Source organism: Calliopsis andreniformis, chromosome 4 (genome assembly GCF_051401765.1).
Source record: "Calliopsis andreniformis isolate RMS-2024a chromosome 4, iyCalAndr_principal, whole genome shotgun sequence".
NCBI lineage: Eukaryota > Metazoa > Arthropoda > Insecta > Hymenoptera > Andrenidae > Calliopsis > Calliopsis andreniformis.
The window spans coordinates 14,375,956-14,397,669 of record NC_135065.1 but is presented as its reverse complement, the minus strand read 5'-3'; the positions used below and the strand labels follow the sequence as shown (position 1 = coordinate 14,397,669).

The 21,714-nt window shown below is 37.9% G+C and overlaps 2 protein-coding genes and 1 long non-coding RNA gene across 5 annotated transcripts; all 3 read left to right on the top strand.

The window, feature by feature from the left end:
* The first annotated feature begins 262 nt into the window (after positions 1-262).
* On the top strand, positions 263-16,565 carry LOC143178445 (uncharacterized). 3 transcript variants are annotated; one of them, XM_076377123.1, is made up of 23 exons: positions 263-403; positions 5,104-5,238; positions 5,380-5,510; positions 6,125-6,251; positions 6,349-6,474; positions 6,700-6,843; positions 6,942-7,030; positions 7,112-7,316; positions 7,436-7,596; positions 8,714-8,819; positions 9,939-10,061; positions 10,550-10,779; positions 10,865-10,964; positions 11,053-11,387; positions 11,503-11,743; positions 11,835-11,972; positions 12,203-14,810; positions 14,975-15,372; positions 15,436-15,681; positions 15,785-15,952; positions 16,011-16,121; positions 16,200-16,356; positions 16,428-16,565. In XM_076377123.1, exons 2-23 carry the CDS (start codon positions 5,104-5,106, stop codon positions 16,562-16,564), a joined length of 6,216 nt encoding a protein of 2,071 aa, XP_076233238.1. In that variant the 5' UTR covers positions 263-403; the 3' UTR covers position 16,565. The 3 variants fall into 3 exon arrangements, with proteins under 3 accessions (XP_076233238.1, XP_076233239.1, XP_076233240.1); XM_076377124.1 differs by having other exon boundaries at positions 304-403; positions 5,090-5,238; XM_076377125.1 differs by lacking the exons at positions 263-403; positions 5,104-5,238; positions 5,380-5,510; ... (3 more) ...; positions 6,942-7,030; positions 8,714-8,819 and having other exon boundaries at positions 7,191-7,316.
* Positions 1,664-4,130, top strand: LOC143178463 (uncharacterized). The gene is made up of 3 exons (XR_013001788.1): positions 1,664-1,967; positions 2,082-2,227; positions 2,722-4,130. It is a non-coding gene; the product is annotated as an uncharacterized LOC143178463 (long non-coding RNA).
* Positions 16,566-18,871: 2,306 nt separating the features above from the next.
* Positions 18,872-21,432, top strand: LOC143178129 (uncharacterized). Its single transcript, XM_076376611.1, has 5 exons — positions 18,872-19,099; positions 19,173-19,370; positions 19,553-19,735; positions 19,806-21,075; positions 21,164-21,432. Exons 2-5 carry the CDS (start codon positions 19,191-19,193, stop codon positions 21,244-21,246), a joined length of 1,716 nt encoding a protein of 571 aa, XP_076232726.1. The 5' UTR covers positions 18,872-19,099; positions 19,173-19,190; the 3' UTR covers positions 21,247-21,432.
* The last annotated feature ends 282 nt before the right edge of the window (positions 21,433-21,714 follow it).

Genomic DNA, 21,714 nt, shown 5'->3' with positions numbered 1-21,714 from the left:
TGATCTAAATTTAGTTAAGTCGTGGCAGTTGAGTTGGCTGGATGGTGTGAAATTGAACAACTTTATCCGAAGTCGTAAAATTGACGGTGGTGACTTGTTGGAAAGCATTTATTACGTCGCACCGTTGTTTTACATTCTTCCGTATAGACACGTTTACGAGATATTTTGTCAAGTATTGAAACCGGAGGAACAGATATTTGAATCGAGAAGTCGAAAGAGTCGCACACGTCCAGTTATAAGGAAGGATCGGATAGTTAAGAAAAGCATCTAGCAGGAGAAAAACATAAAAAATTGGCAGCCCCAGTAAAGAAAAAGACGAAATAATTAACCGTTTCCTAAAGTAACGAAAGTGTAGAAAGAGCGCGCGCGCGCGCGCGTGCTATATATCAGCAACACTATTCAGGTAAATGTCTCATATTTTTTTCTCAGATGTTTTCATTTAGTGTCTAATGTTTAGTTGCATAGGGAAAAAATATGGTTTAATTCGTACAGCATGTTGAATACATGAACGGTTGAAAGTCAAGTTGGAACGTTTGGAAAAATTTGTCAAAGAAATGATGTTTGTAACATCATTCGACAGAGTAAAGGGCGATCTGATTGTGCTCTGAACTAATTAAACAATATAGTAGTAAAATGGAAATTTTCTCATGTCGATCTTATTGATCATTATGCATTGATAGACGTGGAACGGTCGACAGGCGTGCGCGTCCGTGCCTATGTACATGCGTACGTACGTATTACATACATACGTTTGCATATACGAGCGAACGATCGTCGGTACCGTTCAATCTGATAAAAGCGACTTGCAAAATGTTACGAACCCTCTTCGTACGGTATATACATATGTAGATAAACTGTTAAACTGTGTTCGTATAATTTCTCATTATCTTTATTCAGATAATTTATTGGATCCACGTAGAATGGAGGATAATGATACGTTCTTCTTCAGTTTCAAACTAAATGCAGGGCAGATGAATTTCTTTTACGTCCAGTTAAAAAACATTCGTCTTTTATAGTTGTAAGCATATTAGCTTTTTCGAGCACAAGTTCAGCTCCATTGTCGAGCCAAAGCATAATCGTGGACATACATATATTTTACCCGTTATTCCGAAAATCGATATTCGGTGCACACGTAGTACAGCATAAAGAGACCGTTACGTCGGCGTGTAGCCTGGTGTGTGTGTCTGTGAGCGTGGTGTATGGAGGGAGGGACAGATGAATGAAGATGAATCTTTGAAAATAATAAATCTTTCCAAAATTGTAGTGCCATTATGAATTATTGTCAGGCGTAGAAATAAGGGTTAAATATACATAAAGAATGAGTCTGAGTAGCAAAGCTGCTGAACCATTCTACCGATACATTGATACGATAAAAAAAGCATCGTTTTTCTTCTCTCCTTTATGTGAACATAAAATATAGACCCTGTAATGAATCAGTTTGTTGCTCGAACATTAGCTCATTATATGTATATATGTAGGTATTATGTACACGTAAAATTAAAGTTTGAAAAGTGCTTCTGAATAGGTTAGCTATAATTATTTTTATAAACGTTTACACTGCGCGGTATTGAATATATTGAGAGGATAGAAAGAGTCACGTCAGTGACCTCAGCTCGGTGCATATGTATGCACCTACGTACATTTTTTTGGATGCATGTGTAACTTATGTACCACGTGCCCGTGTAAAAATTTCTGCATATGCCGTTTGAGAGACAGACAATAGGTGGCAGTGCGCACAATTTATATGTACGAGGGATTAAAGTTTATGAAATATTAATATCACTTCGTTATCAATAATTTTCAAAATGATTGCCAGAACAGAAATATATTTTAAGGGAAATCGAGTTCTCTAGGTTTTCTAGTAGCGGTGGTCTTTTGGCACCGATCCAAATATAGTCGTTAGCCAAGCCCTTCTAACCGAGTTGCCAAGAAAACGAAAAATATGGCCGATAAATTGATTAGTCGACGTATGTATAATCTGCCAGTTTTAACATACCGACTTGTGCTTAACCAAACATTAAAACGAAAAAATCGAAAGAGTAACAACTAACGAATTATTCTACCTTTCTTAACTTGAATAGAGAAAAAAATGAAGAATTTGTAAAATCGCTATTTGGTCAGATCTATGGCATTCATGCTTATTCCAATGGAAAATATGAGTAGCAACTTAGCAACTGACGTGAGTGAAATCTAAGACAGAGGAATTGTTTAAATTTGATTCACATAGGTAAGTTTTATACATAGGTATACATACGAGTGATATCGATACGTATTTTCAGTTTCTCGATTACAGTTATATAAGCATGGTATAAAGAATTAAGAAAAAAAATATTGAGGAAAGACTTGATTTTCACTTGCAAAAGAATTTGCTTCGTTTGCTGTTTAAAGATAGAAACGAGCATTGATCAGTTGATGTACATAAAATACATAATACGCATGTATTAAATATATAGACAGAAGTGTGCATAACGATTAAGATAGAAATGAAATTTCGCTGCATTTTCGTGCAGTCAAATTATGTCAAATTCTGATTCGATTAGTAAATTATTACGGCATCAAATGTCCATTTCATTACGTTACATAACGTTGCGCAATATTCTTATATGTATGTACTTACATACATTTCGTGATTCGTCGTACAACATGTACTTTTTATCGCAAAATCTAATTACTGGCTAGATAAAGATAGAGTCGATGTGACGTTCTATTATAATTCTTTAGGACAGCGATATTTTTTGAGGAGGGATAAAGGAAAGAAAAGAAATTCATGTTTGTGCAATGCGTAATGTGTCTCTGTGTCTAATATTCAGTAACGACCGAAAACGCGAGATGTTCCGCAACGTCTGTAACAGTAATACGCAAAGTTGGATTAATGGAAAGAGAAGGGAGAAGGGAGAAGGGAGAAAAGAAGAAGAAAAACAGAATAAAGTTCGATCAAGCTTCCGATGGGTGAAAGCGGGATATGTAATAAGAAAAACACGGTTGGCGATATAATGACACGAGAAGAGACTAAAGGAGATGAGAAAAAAGAATTTCAGTAGTGGTGGCAGAACAGAATTGAACGTTCGATGGGAAGAGGGAAAAAGAGCAAAGGAGGAATATACCTTACGCGAATACTGGAGTAGGAGGGAGGTTGAAAAGCAAGCTATAGAAAAATGAAATTGAAACTACAAAGAAAAAATCAAAAGCAATATATTAACGGCAAATGTTGCAAGTTTCTCGAGCGATCGGTAATCGTTCGCCGAAATTACGATTATGCTTGAAAGGTCACTAGTCTATGCGAATGAAGCCGTACTTATGTATCATACATATGCATACGTATGAAGATGTACATACATACATATACATATGTTGTTATACATACATACACGTTGTAGGAAACCTTGGGAGTAAGCACAGTTTTTAATTGTATAATTAATTACTAATATCGTGAGATTCGTATTTTGTTATCACACTTCGTGAGAAAGAAGGTAGACACTAGGCAAGCATTTATACGCACAATACTCGATGCGCTTCTTCGATATATGTACATACATATGCATGTACATAAGTAGACATACTATAATATAGATATAGGTATGCAGGTATGTTTATCTCTTCGAAATTCTAACTTGTTTCACCGTCGAATCTTTTGATAAGTAGAAATTTACCTAGTACGTACATACAGATGTAAAGATTACATCGTCCGAATATACTTATAAATTTATTCTTCATTCAGAAGGGTTTTTCGTCACTGATTTATAGTGTCCTTTTACATTTCTGTATTTTTTGAGAAGAATTAGACGTTCTTTAGACGGATAAATGCACGAGAGAGCGCTTTGAAATGAGGGAAAGAAGAATAGGGACACTAGACTGGCACTAATAGCCAGTTTACAATTAAGTACTTAACGTTCATTGCGTATCACTGTGAACGATTCGATAGCCATAAATAAAACATTTTGATGCGCAAGAATATTAGCATATAACTAGAATTTGTCGACAATATATGTAATTGCATTAAATATCTAAACGGAAGATTTTACTTTTCGCAACCAAGGTTTCATAGTATTCGCAGCAAGCGACGATACATTAGTATGTATAAACGAAGCGAGTCTGCTATATAAACACAACTGTTATCTATGAGCCACGCACGAGGCCTGTCTTGCTGTTATTTACCACGAAACCACCAGTAAACCTATTCGCGATGCAACTTGAATCAATTTGAAACGCGCAATAAGACTTGAGCGTCTAGTTTCTCCATTACCTTGATGAGATCCGTTTCTCATTACGGTATAATCGTTTCTAGACAGCGCGCAGCATTCGAATTTGACCGCAGAGCTGACCTCCGATATCAACAGTATCGATCGTTTCCCGGATTGAATTCACAACACATCGTATTTCAACTTACACGCTCTAGCCTCTAGGAGACCAATAAGCGGCGCGGCGGTAAAGAAGATATAACGCGATTAACTACAGGGATGAAATATTATGTAGCGTAGGTACCTACATAGAAAAAACAAGATTGAATTACATATTCTTGTTTACTTTTACAATTTGCCCCATGTCTAGATGACATCTTCATCTTCATAACAATCCTCTGCATTATTCTTGATCGTAGCGTTTCTTTTTAGAAACAAATACGTTAAAAGAATTTTCTATTTGAATTAATTCAATTTCATTCGATCAATTATAAGATAAAACTTTCTGCCTCTTCGTAGATATGCGTCTTATCTGTTGCATTAGAAGACTATTTAAGTATGTGCACGATTTTACGTAATAAACTGTTTGCGGTCGCGGTCGTGCGGTCTCGGACTCGTGTTCGCGCATCCAGTATACACGCGCCACCCTCGCTTCAATTCTATTTCATTCGATTTTCAACGATGTCGTATACGTAGTACGTGGATACTTACGTATGTAGGTATGTACATATATATTCGCGCAGGTAAATATGGCAACTGACACAGCTAGAGCAGAGAACAACTCGTAAAATCTCGAGCTCTTCTGCGATTGCATCTTAATTACCCTTCCGGTAATTATTGATTACTTTCTATTTTCTCTAGTTCTTTAACATTGATTTTACTTTTTTATGGTAAACACAACTGTACTACAGATAGCTTGTTTCAGATGGGAACGATGAACCAGGACAGAGCCCAGACTTGGTCTTATCCTCCGAAACAGGCTCTTTACGACCCGACTTTGGAGAAGGATGCTTGTGGTGTTGGATTTATCGTTGCCATAGATGGGAAGAAATCACATAAGGTGAATTACAGGATGTCGTCGTTTACGTTCTGTTCATATGTAGATCTAGTAATAGCTTCTGGGGATTCACGATTATTATGCAATTCCATTTTGCGCACAATCGATTTGTAAGAACCGTATCATGTTTATCGCTTTTTGCAGATTGTACGAGATGCAGAGACTCTGTCGGCACGTATGAATCATCGTGGTGCTTGTGCCTGCGATAATGATACTGGAGATGGAGCCGGTGTTCTTTGCGCAATTCCACATGAGTATTACGCCGATGAAATTCGGTAAGAGATAATGATTAAGACTCATCGTCTGTCTCTCCGTTATGATATCCTTCTCTGACGTACTGTGAATATACCAACAACGCAGTAAGTTTCATAATTATCACGGGTCGGCGACGTAATTTGTAGGTTATCGGTTTTACTCGCGAATCAACAATACACCATACGTATACCTTCTTATCAACTGCATTATCAATCAACTACGTCTCTCTATTATTGCCGCATACTCATTCAGTAGACCGTTTGCTCTACATTCTATTCCATCTATTTCCTCTGTCTCACTTCCGTTTTCGATTTCGATTCTACTCTAAACATTGATTTATGCAAGCATTTCTTTTCTTCTAAAAGACCTGCTTGGTGTAGTAGAATAGGTAGATCAGTAATATCGATAGAAAAACATAACTGATAAGCCTGCGGAGGCCTACATATAGTACATATGAAAGTAATCATTCTGTGCAGTATGTTAATCTCATTGATAAAAATCCGAATAAAATGTACATCTATAGACACGGTCATTGAAAAGCAAAACAAGGAACACTGAACAAGCAGACGTGTATGCGTTAAAAAAATGTTCTCCTTTCGAAATCTATTATATTAAAACTTGTATGTCTTTCCAGCGAAAAAGAAGACATTGAATTGCCAAAATTTGGACGTTACGCAACTGGTATTCTCTTCCTTGACAAGGATACATACAAAGAAACAGAAGCTGCATTTGAGAAATTAGCGGAAGAATGTAATTTGAGAGTACCGTATCATCCTTATTTTAACTGAATCTACATACACACACATACACACACACCCACGTATGCATCTCGTTTATAAACGATGGTCCCTCTCATAGGTAATCTGTTGGCGCGACGTTCCGATTGATAACACAAGGATCGGTCAAGTGGCGCGAAAATGCGAGCCTTACATGCGTCAAGTGTTCGTTACTGGTGATCAGGATGATACGACTCTTGAACGACAGGTGAAGAATGTTGCGATCCTAAATCGTAATTCAAAATGGTTTTTCCATCATTTCGAAATCAGTTTCCAGATTGTATTCGTTGTGTAGTTGACAGTTGCTTTATAATAGGGCAATATCCTATCTTGTATTAGCTCGCTTGTACGTGATAGAATGAATTAGGCATATGACATCAGTGGATGAGCGAGCACAGAGCATAATAATATTTCTTTTTATTTTTGATCGCAGGTTTTCATTTTAAGGAAGAGATCCTCACATTGTATTCCACGACCAGGGATTAGATACTACATATGCTCGCTTTCCATTCGAACAATCGTTTACAAGGGTCAACTGACGGCAGACCAACTATGGCTCTACTTCTTAGATTTGAAGGTGAATAGAAGTTGACGGCACGTCGATCAAACGGCCGCGATCGTAGTAATAATGTAATAATGTGAATGTTACTTTTTCTTTTCACGATTATGTTACAGTCACCAAGGTTTGAAACATATTTGGCCCTAGTCCATACTAGATTTTCCACGAACACATTCCCAAGCTGGGAGAGAGCGCATCCACTTCGGTAAGCGATTGTACTATGCATATAACGTGTACATAGGTCATTTCATCGTTGAAGAGCAACTTATTTCTGTTTCTTTTATAGATTATTGGCACATAATGGCGAAATCAACACTTTAAGAGGAAATGTAAATTTGATGAAAGCTCGAGAAGGCGTAATGAGTAGTGAAATTTATGGCGAAAAATTAAAACAGCTTTATCCTGTGGTAGAACCGAATCTTTCGGACTCGGGAGCTGTTGATTGCGTTCTGGAATTTTTAGTGATGGTTGGGCAACGATCTTTACCGGAGGTATGAGATGCACGTACACAGTATTTCCTTTTCTCTTCTTTCTTTCATCGTTCTTTCTTTCTTTTTTTCATATTTATATTGGAAACAAATTTAGATCAAAGACGATTTATTAAGTTTAGGCTGTGATGACGATGGTACCAGAAGCTTGGCAAAATGACATAACTATGGCAACGGAGAAACGCGACTTTTACCATTGGGCCGCTTGTGCGATGGAACCATGGGATGGTCCTGCTCTGTTAACCTTCACAGACGGGCGTTACGTTGGTGCCATCCTAGACAGGTAGGAGCTGATGTTTACCTTGCATAGTAATTTGCTCCTTCTACCCGTTCTCGTGCAGCTTCGTTTTCGTCCAGTACGTCGCATCTGGGTAAATTCCCGCCATATCTCTACCGGAAATAGTAGACGAAATATACATAGAGGATCGCAAAAGTACCCCCTGTGCCGAATCTGTATGGAAAGTACTATGTGGGAGCACGTGAATTCACCAAGTAGCTACTTTTATTTTTATTTTCTCTTGTTTCTTTCTTTTCCTACTTTTGTTTCCGTTACATTTCTTTCCTTTTGGGGGATTTCCTTTTCGTTTTTTTCATGGTATGTAGGTATTAGGAAATTGTGAAATTGTTTGGGAAAACCTTCACGAAAAGAGTATAGATGAACCAAATATGATAAGTGCACGTTGGATATTTTCAAATAGTATATAGCTGTCATAAAATTAACGCACGTCAATGCGAAACGCCTATTTTGCTTGACTTTCATACATCCATATATATATATATATATTGTTCCAAAACGTAGCTTTTTATTCAGTCGCATATTACATAAATCGGAAGTTCGAAAGAAATTTACTATATCGCTGTACATACTTACGTGTAGATATATGTATTTGAAAGGCTTGAATAAGTCAATTTGAAAAGAAAAGTAAACATGGATTAATGAGGTTCTGGAGGGAAGCAGTTTGGAATTATCAAATTGAATATGTTGCGCAATTTAGTATGTTGAAGTGGCAGAGAAAAAATAAAGCGAAGAAAACTTCTAGAAGATGTGTATAGCTTCCCTCCGAGGCTCGTAGACAGCGGAAATTGCAACACGTTTACTCGCATCCAATGTCTATAAAATCGATGTTTACAGTGAAAAGGAAGGATATAGTGTATGCTTCGTTGTAACAATGAATGAATGATGGGTACGAAAGATAATTGGAATAAGAACAGCGGAGAGACACATGTATGCGTGCATACACGTGCGCTTATGAATGTATGAGTGAGTGAGAGGGAGAGAATAAAGGAATGCCAACAGGAAGGCAATGCGAGAAAAGAAGCAAGAGTATAGTCACAGTTGATACTAACGAGCGACATTGAGGTGGTAATACAAAAGACTTTTTTGAATTTTTGTTTGGCAGAAATGGCCTGCGCCCATCGCGCTTCTACGTCACTAAGGATAACATGATGGTGATGGCGTCCGAAGTGGGCGTCTATGATACTCCACCCAGCAATGTAATCCTGAAGGTAAACGAGGAAATAATGAACGCACCACCGATTGGGCACAACCTGTGGAGAAATTTTCCAGCCAAGTTGACTCTTGACAAACGATCTCTCTCTCTCTCTCTCTCTCTCTCTCTCTCTCTCTCTCTCCCCTCCCTCTCCCTCGCCCTCGCCCTCCCTCCCTTCCCTCTTCTGCCCCTCCCCTCTACAACATCTGCTCTCCCTTCTGTTCATTTCCCTCCCGATGTACATGCTTTTATTTCACCTCAACTCCTCTCTATCTTTCTCAGTATCCTCCGGCATACACAATTTTAGCTCTGGAGAGAAGACTGCACAGAGAAGAAACTGTCGTTAATGAATATAACCTAGGAATGATACTCGTGAATCCACATGATCAAGTATACACGTTATTCTAGATCGATAATTAAATAGCTCTGCCCAACCAGTGAAATGAAAGAACAGGCATTCGTCGAACACAATTCATAATATTGACCTATATATTCGTTTCATGCAAAATCTCAACATCTGTATATATTATTCGATCGTTATCTACCTGATATTTTTTCATGTTCGTTCACATTCATCTGCTTGATTGTAGACTGAGATCGTTGGACTTGATTCAAGCGTTCCATATATATATATATATATATATATGTATATATATATATATATCTTATACGCAGTGTTTATTTATCTGTTGGAAAAACAGCACGCTCCTGAGTAATATTTTAACTTTAATTTTGATTCGATGCAAGGTGAATTAGGGGTGGTAAAGTTGGGGTAAGAGGAGAACATGCAAACCAACCAAGTGTACATTACCGCGTTTTACGTCGGATTACTTTTGCAGGGGAAAGTGTATCCTGGTTAAACTGGATCACCGTCCAACTCAGATGTGTATCGTCTCATCCATTGTTTCATATATTGACTTAATCGTTACGAAGATAACCAGTCATATTTGTATTTTGTTTATTTTTAAATACATATGTCATTTGTGTGTATGTGTTATATAATTTGTCATTTAGGAAGTAGGTCCATATGTATGAGATTGTAGGATCGTCATCCATTGGCGTAGTATGCAGTATTGAACAGTACGGCCGTAGATATTATTCACCGATGATTATTTGAGTTTCCTTTTATTTACAGAGCCGCTTGAAACCCGGAAGAATGCTGCTCGTTGACACCGTTGAAAAGAAGATCATTCAGGATGTCGAATTGAAATTGCAGATTGCTAGAAGCAGACCTCATTCCAAGTGGCTAAAAGATCAGGTATTCTTCCCGTAATTATATTGTTGCGATCGTACGCCTATTTTACTTATTTACATGAATTATTTTCATCGATTATTAAGGAAATTAGATGACTTTCAAAAAATATTCATTGATCCATGTTTGTTGACATTTTCATATTTACGTGGTGTAACAGAAAGACTTGTTTTTTTCTTTTCAAACTATCACATAACGTGCTGTGGGATCGTGCGATATCGCACGCAGATGGTGAGTCGCTTTGCCATTTTACACTATCTACAGAATTGCCATTCTAAACATACATACATACACATATGTACGTACATACGTACGTACATACGTACGTACATACGTACGTACATATATGCCAAGCATGTATGGGCATATTTCGTTTTTTTCACTTTGTTATCGATAAATTGTTATCGGTACTTTGACGAAAAGGAAAAGGAAAAGAAGAAGGTCTGATTGAAATCCACACATTGTTGTTCAATATCAAATTTGTTCTTACGCAGATAACTATGGAAGAACTACGCAGTGCCGACAGTCACGTGAAATTTCAGCCCGATAATTTAATTAGAAATGGGGAAATGGTAACTGAAGAAGTAGCGAAGAAATATGAATCAAACGATGCAAACCCGATATCTGCTGTAAATCGAGTATGGGGTGGCGATAAGAGATTGTCCCTGTATGGATATACACTAGAAACTATTAATCTTTTACTTTTACCAATGATGCAATCCAAGTACGTATTTTGTTCCTCCACTTGAATTGTGTACATGAAAAAATTTGATGTAAAATACCTACATACAGATCAAATTGTTATTTAGAAAAGAAGCGCTGGGTTCCATGGGTAATGATGCTCCACTCGCTTGTCTTTCTCAGTTTCAACCCCTTATTTACGACTACTTTAAGCAGCTTTTTGCGCAGGTATGGTCAGATTAGATTTTCCAATGACCACCGTCAATTCTGCTTTTTTTCCTCCCCTCATTTTTTCACCTTTCTACACTTTAAATAGGTCACAAATCCACCGATCGACCCCTTCAGAGAAAAAATCGTAATGTCGATGCTTTGTCCCATCGGTCCCGTGAGTAACATTTTGGAACCGAACGAACTTCAAGTGCATAGACTGTTTTTACCACAACCAATACTGTCGTTGGACGATTTGGAAATAATCAAACGAACAAATTATCGTGGGTGGAAGACAAAAGTGATCGATGCGACGTATCCTGTAGAAAACGGTCCATCCGGACTATTGAATACGTTGGATCGTGTGAGCCAAGAGGCAGAGTATGCTGCAAAACAGGGTTATCAGTTCCTTGTTCTCTCTGATCGACAGAGCGGACCAGAACGGTGAGTATGCATGCATTTAATTGATCTCATATATTATACATGTTGCGTATACATTATTTAACAGCTATCCGATATAACTGATTTTCATACATATAATATAAATTCGCTTCGTTAGAGTACCCGTAAGTATTTTACTGGCTTTGGGTGCGGTACATCATCATTTAATAGAAGAACGGCAACGTATGAAAGTTGGACTGATACTCGAAACCGCTGAAGCTAGGGAAGTACATCATATTTGTTTGTTGCTTGGTTATGGAGCAGACGCGATTTGTCCCTATCTTGTATTCGAAATGGCAAGGGATCTTCGAGCAGATGGCGTACTTGACTCATCTTTAACAGATAATGTGTTGTGTTCGGTGAGTTTGAACTATAAGTTAGCAAGTTTCTATTTCAACGGTAGAGTAAGTATGTAGAAGTATGTAGAGATGTTGAAAAAATGTGTTATAGAATTATGCCGAAGCAATGGAACGGGGCATAGCGAAGGTGATGGCAAAGATGGGAATTTCGACGTTGCAATCATATAAGGGAGCACAGATTTTCGAAGCGGTAGGCTTGTCCAACGAGGTGATCGAAAAATGTTTTAAGGCAAGTGTTCCCCGAGATTCGTTTCCTCGTCGATGATCAATGGAATTCGATTAGAGTACAAATGATTAAAAATTGGATCCAATTAATGAATGCAACAATGATTCAACTATTTCCAATGATGTACTACGGTTACTTGATGCGATTAGTATGAAGGATTAACAGAGCATTTTGTTTTTCCATGTTTCTTGTTACGAGTCAGTGAAATGATGGGAGTTTGTAAAATTTTCTAGGGCACCCAATCGCGTATCGGTGGAGTTACCTTTGATATTTTGGCAAGAGAAGCATTCGAAAGGCATCAGATGACGTATTGGAGCAAACCTATGGATATGTTGGTTATACGTAATCCAGGAATTTATCATTGGCGTTCCGGTGGAGAGAAACATATCAATGATCCTGATAGTATAGCGAGCTTGCAGGATTATGTGAGTTCGAAAAATTGGAATGCATACGAACAGTATCGAAAAAGTACGATGGAAATGATAAAGGCCTGCACGTTACGAGGGCAGTTAGAGTTAATAGATGAATCAGAAAATGCAATACCCGTTGAAGAGGTTGAACCAGCAGCTGAAATTGTTAAACGATTCGCGACGGGGGCTATGAGTTTTGGAAGTATCTCCATAGAAGCGCACACGACCTTGGCGATCGCGATGAATCGTATCGGAGGGAAATCAAACACTGGAGAAGGTGGCGAAAATGCGGACAGATATCTGAATCAAGATCCAGAATCGAACAAAAGATCAGCCATTAAACAAGTTGCTAGTGGTCGTTTCGGTGTCACGTCGAGCTATTTAGCGAATGCCGATGATCTTCAAATTAAGATGGCACAAGGAGCGAAGCCTGGAGAAGGAGGCGAATTGCCAGGCTATAAAGTGACAGCGGAAATTGCCGCTACCAGGCATTCGGTAGCCGGAGTAGGTCTGATCTCACCACCACCACATCACGACATCTACTCTATCGAAGACCTTGCCGAATTGATTTACGACTTGAAATGCGCAAATCCTGATGCCCGTATTTCCGTCAAGTTGGTATCGGAAGTTGGAGTGGGCGTAGTCGCAGCAGGTGTGGCTAAGGGAAAGGCTGAGCACATTGTAATATCTGGGCATGATGGTGGAACTGGCGCTAGCAGTTGGACAGGAATTAAATCTGCGGGTTTACCTTGGGAATTGGGTGTTGCGGAAACTCACCAAGTTTTAACTCTGAACAACTTACGATCTCGTGTAGTAGTCCAGGCAGATGGACAAATGCGAACCGGATTCGATGTGATAGTAGCAGCTTTGTTAGGTGCCGATGAGTTTGGTTTCAGTACTGCGCCTTTAATCTCAATGGGTTGCACCATGATGAGAAAATGTCATTTAAACACGTGTCCCGTGGGTATTGCGACGCAAGATCCCGCACTCCGGAAAAAATTCGAAGGAAAACCAGAACACGTTATCAACTTTTTCTTCGCGCTGGCAGAAGAGGTGCGTTCATACATGGCTAGTCTGGGGATTCGGAACTTTCAAGATCTGATCGGTCGCACGGACCTATTAAGGGTTCGCAAAAATGTTGCAATTGAAAAAGCTAGAACGTTGAATCTCAATAATATTTTGCGCAATGCGCTCGAACTTCGACCAAAGACAAATATTAAAGGTGGTTCGATGAAACAAGATTTTCAATTGGAAAACAGACTGGACAATCGCGTGATCGAATTGGCCGAAGCGGTGCTGAGTGGAAAACAGGATCGCGTTAATATGGAATTGAATATCAACAATGAATGCAGGGCATTTGCGTCCACTTTAAGTTATCGCATTTCAAAATTATTCGGCGAAGATGGATTACCAGAAGGCAGTATAAACATAAAGATGAAAGGTTCCGCTGGTCAGAGCTTCTGCGCTTTCATGACAAAAGGAGTTCACGTTACTCTCGAAGGAGATGCTAACGATTACGTCGGGAAAGGATTATGCGGAGGAGAGATTATTATATATCCACCAAAGGATTCCACTTACAACTCTGAGGCAAATGTAATTGTAGGTAACGTTTGCCTTTACGGCGCGACTTCTGGGAAAGCCTATTTTCGAGGAATTGCTGCTGAACGATTTAGCGTTCGTAACAGCGGAGCGGTAGTTGTAGTGGAGGGCGTGGGAGATCATGGATGTGAATACATGACGGGAGGTTGCGCTCTCATTCTCGGCCTTACTGGACGAAATTTCGCCGCTGGCATGTCCGGTGGAATAGCTTATGTATTGGATGTGGACGGTTCATTTAAGAGCAAGTGTAACCCTGAGATGGTAGAGTTGCTCCCTCTGAACAGGCCTGAAGATATCGAGTACGTGAAAGGTCTCTTAGAGGAATTTGTTGAAAAGACTGGTTCTTTAATAGCGCAAGATTTATTGAAATTTTGGCCGGAACCAACGACACGGTTCGTAAAGGTATTTCCGTACGAGTATCAACGGGCATTGAAACAAATAGAGGAAGCTAAACAAGCGGATAAAATTATGAATGGAAATTCGAAAGTGAATAGTGCCCAAGTGAAGGACATCGAGGATGTCGTTAGAGATGTCGATATGGAACAGCGGAAACTGGATAAAATAAGAGGTTTTATGAAATACGGGAGACAAACAGGAGTTTATCGACCAGTTGAGAGTCGTATGAACGATTGGGACGAAATATATAATTTTCAACGAGTTCGAAAAGAACTACGAGTACAAGCAGCAAGATGTATGGAATGTGGCGTGCCCTTCTGTCAAAGTAGTCATGGCTGCCCATTAGGAAATATTATTCCAAAATGGAACGATCTCGTGTTTCAATCAAATTGGAAAGAAGCTTTGAATCAGTTACTACAAACGAACAATTTTCCAGGTTTGTGCGACGGATACATAATTTTCTCCCCCTTGCTTTCTCTTCTTTCCTCTTTTTTTTTTCAATTTTTTCATTTTTTTCCAATCTTTTTCTGTACTGACGATCTTCTCTGCTATTTGAGATAGCTAAAAGAAACTAACGTGCCGACCTCTGTTTACATTTAGAATTCACTGGAAGAGTTTGCCCCGCCCCGTGCGAAGGTGCTTGTGTCCTAGGAATATCGGAACCGCCGGTTACTATAAAGAATATTGAATGTGCGATAATTGATCATGCATTTGAACAAGGATGGATAGTACCACATCCACCGAAAACAAGAACTGGACGGCGAGTTGCCGTGGTTGGTTCCGGTCCGGCAGGATTAGCCGCAGCCCATCAGTTGAATAAAGCAGGTCATTTAGTGACTGTTTACGAGAGAAACGATCGAATCGGTGGTCTTCTACAATACGGTATACCGACTATGAAACTATCGAAACAAGTTGTCCAAAGAAGAGTTTCCCTTCTTGCCGCGGAAGGAATTACTTTCAAAACTGGTGTAGAAGTTGGAAAAGACATCTCTGCCAAGGTTAGACATTAATAAACACGCTTTCAAATACACTTTCATTCATTCTGTTACCAATTTTTCTAGGAATTGCGTGAACAGTACGATGCGATGCTACTTTGTACTGGCGCAACCTGGCCTAGAGATTTACAAATACCAGGTAGACAATTGGAAGGTATTCATTTCGCTGTAAGCTTTTTAGAACATTGGCAAAAGAAGCAAATGGGCAATGACACTCCATTAGATATGCGCCTGATAGCTAAAGACAAAGACGTCATTATAATAGGGGGTGGTGATACTGGCTGTGACTGTATAGCTACATCTTTGCGACAGGTATATTTTTATTTTCTCCTGATGAGGATCTCTTTAAACAGCAATCAAGTTATATTTGTCTCTCTTACCTCTTTGATCAATTACAATTACTCGTGGCTCATAGGGTGCCAAAACGATTACAACTTTCGAAATCTTACCGGAACCACCGAACAAAAGAGGAAAAGATAATCCGTGGCCTCAGTTTCCACGAGTGTTCAAGGTGGATTACGGCCACGAGGAAGTCTCCTTGAAATTTGGCCGAGATCCGCGTCAATTCTCTACGTTAAGTAAGGTAAAGAAACATTTTTCATTCGTTACGTGTTCTATATTTTAACTGCATGTTCCGACAGGAATTTTTGGATGATGGAAATGGGCATGTAGGTGGTATTAAGACAGTGTCAGTTTCATGGACAATAGAGAACGGTCGTTGGAAGATGCAAGAGATTCCTGGATCAGAGAAGGTTTTGATACATTCTTTAATCAGTTCTGGCTGCATTATTGCAACTTTGTTTTACACTTTATCCGTTCTCTTATTCTAGATATATAAATGTGACTTAGTTTTACTTGCAATGGGTTTCTTGGGGCCTGAAAAGTACATTGCGACAGAATTAAATACAGTAATGGACAGCAGAGGTAATTTTCAAACTGCTGTTGGTAAATACGAAACAAGTTTGTCTGGAATGTATGCAGCTGGAGGTGAGTTCATTTGGAATATCTAGGAATATTTCTCCCTTTTCCTATTAATATAGCCCGATTTTTCCGCATAGATTGTCGACGCGGACAGTCTTTGGTCGTATGGGCGATAAATGAAGGCAGGCAAGCTGCGAGAGAAATAGATTTGGCATTGATGGGAGAAACTGGGCTTCCCGTATCCGGTGGTGTTATAACCAGCGTTGTTGCTTAAATTATTTGACGTTTTTTCATGTGGTCGATCGATCAATTTTTTCCTTTTGTCATTCTTTCTCCACTATCCAACAGAGTTGTTGTGATTGCGATGCAATAGTTCGATTCAGCGAATGAACGTGGAGGAGCAAGAATAGCAACGGTCCAAGCAAAAGGACAAGTCAACTAGTATTACTGTAGATTTTATGGACCTCTAGAAGTGAGAGTCGTGGAGAAACCATCATCTATCGAATCGTTGAAGTGTAAGTTACAACATGTACGAGACTTATCTACCTAGTATCCTTGTATCGAGTTGTTGTTATAACCGTAATCACGCTACTCAGATGTTTTCGCGAAATTTTGGCAAAATTGGTCGATGCAATGTTCGTTGCAGAACAATTAATAAACTAACATTACAAGTTGTCGAGGAAATACTCGTAGATGTATTACGGAATCTACCTCGTATCTTCTTCTACGTACGTTTCTTGTTCCTTTTAGTAAAGGTAACACGATTTACCGTATACGCGTACATATAATTAGTAGTCTTTCATCGAGCCAAGCGAGATCACTCAGAGATAAAGAAGAGAATTGTTCATAGGAAGCCGTTACGAATCGCAAAAGCTCGAATTGTATTTTGAGGCTGACACTTGAGACGCATGTGATTTTTTTTCTAACTTTTCTAGTTTTTAGTATATCGTTAGTTTATTATAATATGTGCGCACGTGTACGTATGCTAAATGTATCGATTTTAAAAAAGTATTGTCGCAAGATACGTATGTATATTTAATTGCTTAAAACACAACGATATGCATTCAAGTTTTTCATCCGTTCACAAATTCTTCATATACCGATTACCGGTAGATTTTTTGTTTGTTGGGAATATCGTGTAAATTTAACTGAAAAGAAAAAAGAATGCTTATGGACAATAAAGAAATGAACAAATAAGTATCATAGATGTTCAATTATCAGACATGTGTATTTTGATTTTGTAAATCTTCTCCTAAAGACAGAATGTCCAACAAAAGGAAGGTGAGTACTACAAACTTCGATGAAAAATTGAATATTTCGTTGGAAGGCGAATTTTCGGTAAAGACTCGTTACATTCCATTCAACGTTCGGGAACCCAAATGGCACGAACTTCTAATGGAACATTTCACCGAACATTTGATCGCTTCTATTCGCGAAGAAATCATTAGTTCTGCTACGAATATAATTGAAAACCATCGATTGAAAAACAGCAAGATCGAATTTATGGGTGATTCTCTTCGTTTGAATTGGCAAAAATTATTCAACGCGAGTATCGATTTCTGATCGTAGATAATCAAATTTTAAAGGCCGTTCGATTTTCTTATATTTATCCTTATTTTATAGTGGACATGCCTAAAAATAGAGCAACCTCAATTGAAATATAGTGCCTTGAAGAAAATTACTCGTCCAATTGTTGACGTCGAACCACATCCATTACCCACTGATTCTTGGACATTTAGGAAAATATCGCAAACTTTTATTTCAGAGCTACGTACCGTTTGGAATTACCCAGTCTCCTTGCCCATGACTGTAAAAGTAAAATCAGTATTAGAAAATTGCGAGGAAACAAACAAATCGAAACATTAATGCTGGAAAACATGTACTGCGGGACGCAGCGCTGTCCAATTACGTATAGTATACATGATTATCGCATAATCTTCAAATTTATTAATTATTTATTAATTCATCGACGATTTGGATGTGTAGAATTATTATTAGGGGTTAAACCTCATTATGCAACGATAAAAGTTCGTGGAAATTGCTTATTTATTGCAATAAGAGCATTTGAAAATAATTAGAGGGCACCGGTTCCCCATAATACGGCCCTTAAGAAAAGTTGCAGGCGATAGCTTCGCCATCTAGCGGCGAAGCTGTAAACCTAAAGTTTCAAAGGTATCGCTAACGCCAGCTGGCGGTGACACATGGGAACTAAACGTGTAGATTCGAATTTAGTTCCCAAACACTACCATTAGATCGCGCTAACGTCATATTAAAATGCTGGGTTTACGTGCAACCGCTAGATAGCGAAGCTACCGCCTGAAACTTTTTTTAAGGGCCGTATTATAAGTGACCAGTGCCCTCTATGAATTTTTTAAATGCTATAAACTGTAAAATTATAGTTTAATGAAATAAATAAATAGTTTTATTGTAACATATTAATATATAACGGAGTTTACAAACTTAGTTATACATAGTTGTACATACTTATATTTTGAATACAATATTTAGTTAATGCTCGCGCCTATTCTGATATATTTATTCGGTTTCCACCAACACACATATATGTACACACTGTTGCCCATACACGGTCTACGCATCACTTTATCATTAGCGGAGGTGTTCAGAGCTTATGAAGTTATGTGTACATCTACATACAATATGTAATAAACATGATTTTTATTTGATTGCGAAGTATTGTTTGTGAATTCTAATGTTAACAGAGATTGTTCAATGCATTACCTTCGCTATGTAGAACGATAGATAGTTGTTTGATTCGTGAAAAACTTGTCAATCGCGACATTATCTTGTGGTAGCTATTGATAATACTTTATATGTACACGATTTGAAATAGTTCTATAGAATTGTTATAACATAAATTAAAGTGACCAACGACAGAGCAAATGGATATACCTTTTTCATTGAAAAAAGAACGACAATTTGATATGGGGGATACTGAGGATGACAATACTAGTCTCGAAGATATTAACAATTTGCTGTCTATATCGCTTCCCTTACTTTCAGCAAATAAATTTCATTTTCCTAGTGATCCGACCAACGAATTTCTTCGACTGACAACCACGGCACGTAGAACGATAATATTCAAGTATTATAAATATCTTTAATTATAATTATTCGATTTCTACTGGATATCGAAGTAAAAAAATTTGCTACAATTCGCAATTGATTAATTAAAAATTTAAGCGTTTACAAATCTTTAGAGATATAGAATTCCATTTTTCTAAATTAGAAATTTTTCTGACAGGTTCGTGCAGTGTATTTTTCCTACCTTCATAAGTGTTTACTCACCAATTATATACTTTGCTATAAAGACAAGAATGAAGATATTCCATGCAATCAATTAGAAAAGTACGTGAATCAAATGGAATTGTATGCTGTAAGGTCATCTTTAGAAGCAACATTGTACAGACAAAGTATGTTAAAGTTGGTAAGTCATTTTATTGATATAAACTTTTATTTGGTAGATGGAATAACAGGTGTAATTAAAATACTTATAGATTTCAGATGTAAAGTCTCATACATTGGAGGGAAAGGCTTATAAAAAATTAGTAATATTTTTAGAAACCCCACCAACTAAAGTAGATGTTGGAGTTCAAACAGTTAATTCATGGGCAGAATTAGAAAAAGTTGATAACATTCAGAGCATTTGTATTACTTCTAATTGTGAGGAATTATCTTCCACGAGGCAAGAACCAATCCTCAAAGAAGAGGAGAATACCATTGCAGAAACAGAAGATAGAAATGCAATTAAAATATCTAGTTGTAATACTATGGCCTCGCCTACTGTAAACTCTACTTGCTTCTATGATATAGAACAAAGTAAAGTTCATGATGAATTAGAGAAAGAAGAGGAGGAGGAGGAGAAGGAGAGGGAGGAGGAGGAGGTGAGGGAGGACGAGGACGAGGACGAGGAGGAGGAGGAGGAGGAGGAAGAAAAAGAGGAGGACAATGGTAAAATAATGGTTGTTGAAGAAATAGTAAAAAAAGAAGGCAGCAATATATTCAGTTGTACGCAAGATAATTCTAATACTCAAGTCATGAATAACCAATTCAGTATTCAAAATGATGATGAAAATTCGCAGGATTCCCTTTTGCAACATATGGAAGACATGTTTTGCGACAGCGATGACAGTAGCGATCTTATGACGTTAATAGAGAAGCATTCCGGTGTTAGCAAAGCTAACATGGATAAAGAAATTAATAAACTGTGTTCAGAAACAGATTCTCTTTTTCCACATAATTGTAGTAGCTCTACTCGCATATCGGAGAGTAATAACAATACAAAGATGAATCTTGTCAACAGCAGCAATGCAAAACAACCAAACTTTAGTGCAGGAAAATATAGCTTCAGCTACTATAAAGAGATGAAAAACAGAGAAGCTAATAAATTACTTCAAACAGAAAATGAAACTGCTGAAAATAAACAAAAACGTAGAACGAATAGCATTTGGTTTGTTGAACGTGTATACCAAGTATCAAAGTTGAAAGCAAAGATGACAGAATTGTCCTTAAAAAATTATAGAAGACATGGACGAGTAAAAGAGAAATTTATTGAATTATTCGGAGAATCCGATGATGAGGAAATGATGCCAGATTCACCGATTTGTATCGAAGAACATTTAACTGCGTGTAAAGAAAGGATAGCACCATGGATTGTAAAACATTTAATGCCATTTTACAAAAAACGAAGAATCAAAGACAGACAACTGTTCAAAGTAGTTGCAAAACACATAGCTGACATGCTCATTATAGAGAATACATTTCCTGGTTAGTATTCTATGGTACATTTCATTAGAGTAATTCTATATAAATAAATGTTTTCCTGTTCAATGTACATTTTATTTTTATTTTTCAGAGCAAAATTGTGTGAGCAAATATATAGAAACATACTTTAAAAATAAAAAGTTCATTAAAACTAAACAAGATGTATACTTATAAAATACATGCTCAGTTTAACTGATTAAAAAGAGGAAAATATTTCATACAACATAAATCATTAATATACATATACTGTACTTATTCAAATTTCAAAAACTTCATTTTTAATTTTTAACTTAAAACGAAACGAATCCCTGTCCAAGTTTTGCTCCGGGCTGCGAAGAGCAACTTCGGAAACATGAGAGTGGGGATACCTGGGTCTTGGGATCACGAGAGCGATAGTCTCACGGATAGACATCAAGAGTGGGGATATTTGGGCCTTACCCTTATCATTAGCCGGAACCCTCAGTCAGTTTTCGCTTACACCGCCACGGGTTAGGTCGACTGTGAGACCGTTACTCGTCGGTCCGTCCACGATTAATTTGCTACGATCGTTCGGAGAGAGGGAGCAAACGTCTGGACAAGGTTGTCTTGAACGAAGTAGAAATATTTCTCAAGATTTTTCTACGAAACATCGAAGCTTTAAGT

Coding starts and splice junctions, on each gene's coding strand:
- LOC143178445 (XM_076377123.1), top strand. CDS start 5,104: ATGGGAACGATGAACCAGGACAGAGCCCAGACTTGGTCTTATCCTCCG. Junction 5,511..6,124: donor TATTACGCCGATGAAATTCG/GTAAGAGATAAT, acceptor ATGTCTTTCCAG/CGAAAAAGAAGACATTGAAT. Junction 6,844..6,941: donor TCTACTTCTTAGATTTGAAG/GTGAATAGAAGT, acceptor ATTATGTTACAG/TCACCAAGGTTTGAAACATA.
- LOC143178129 (XM_076376611.1), top strand. CDS start 19,191: ATGGATATACCTTTTTCATTGAAAAAAGAACGACAATTTGATATGGGG. Junction 19,371..19,552: donor TTCTTCGACTGACAACCACG/GCACGTAGAACG, acceptor TTTTTCTGACAG/GTTCGTGCAGTGTATTTTTC. Junction 21,076..21,163: donor TATAGAGAATACATTTCCTG/GTTAGTATTCTA, acceptor TTTATTTTTCAG/AGCAAAATTGTGTGAGCAAA.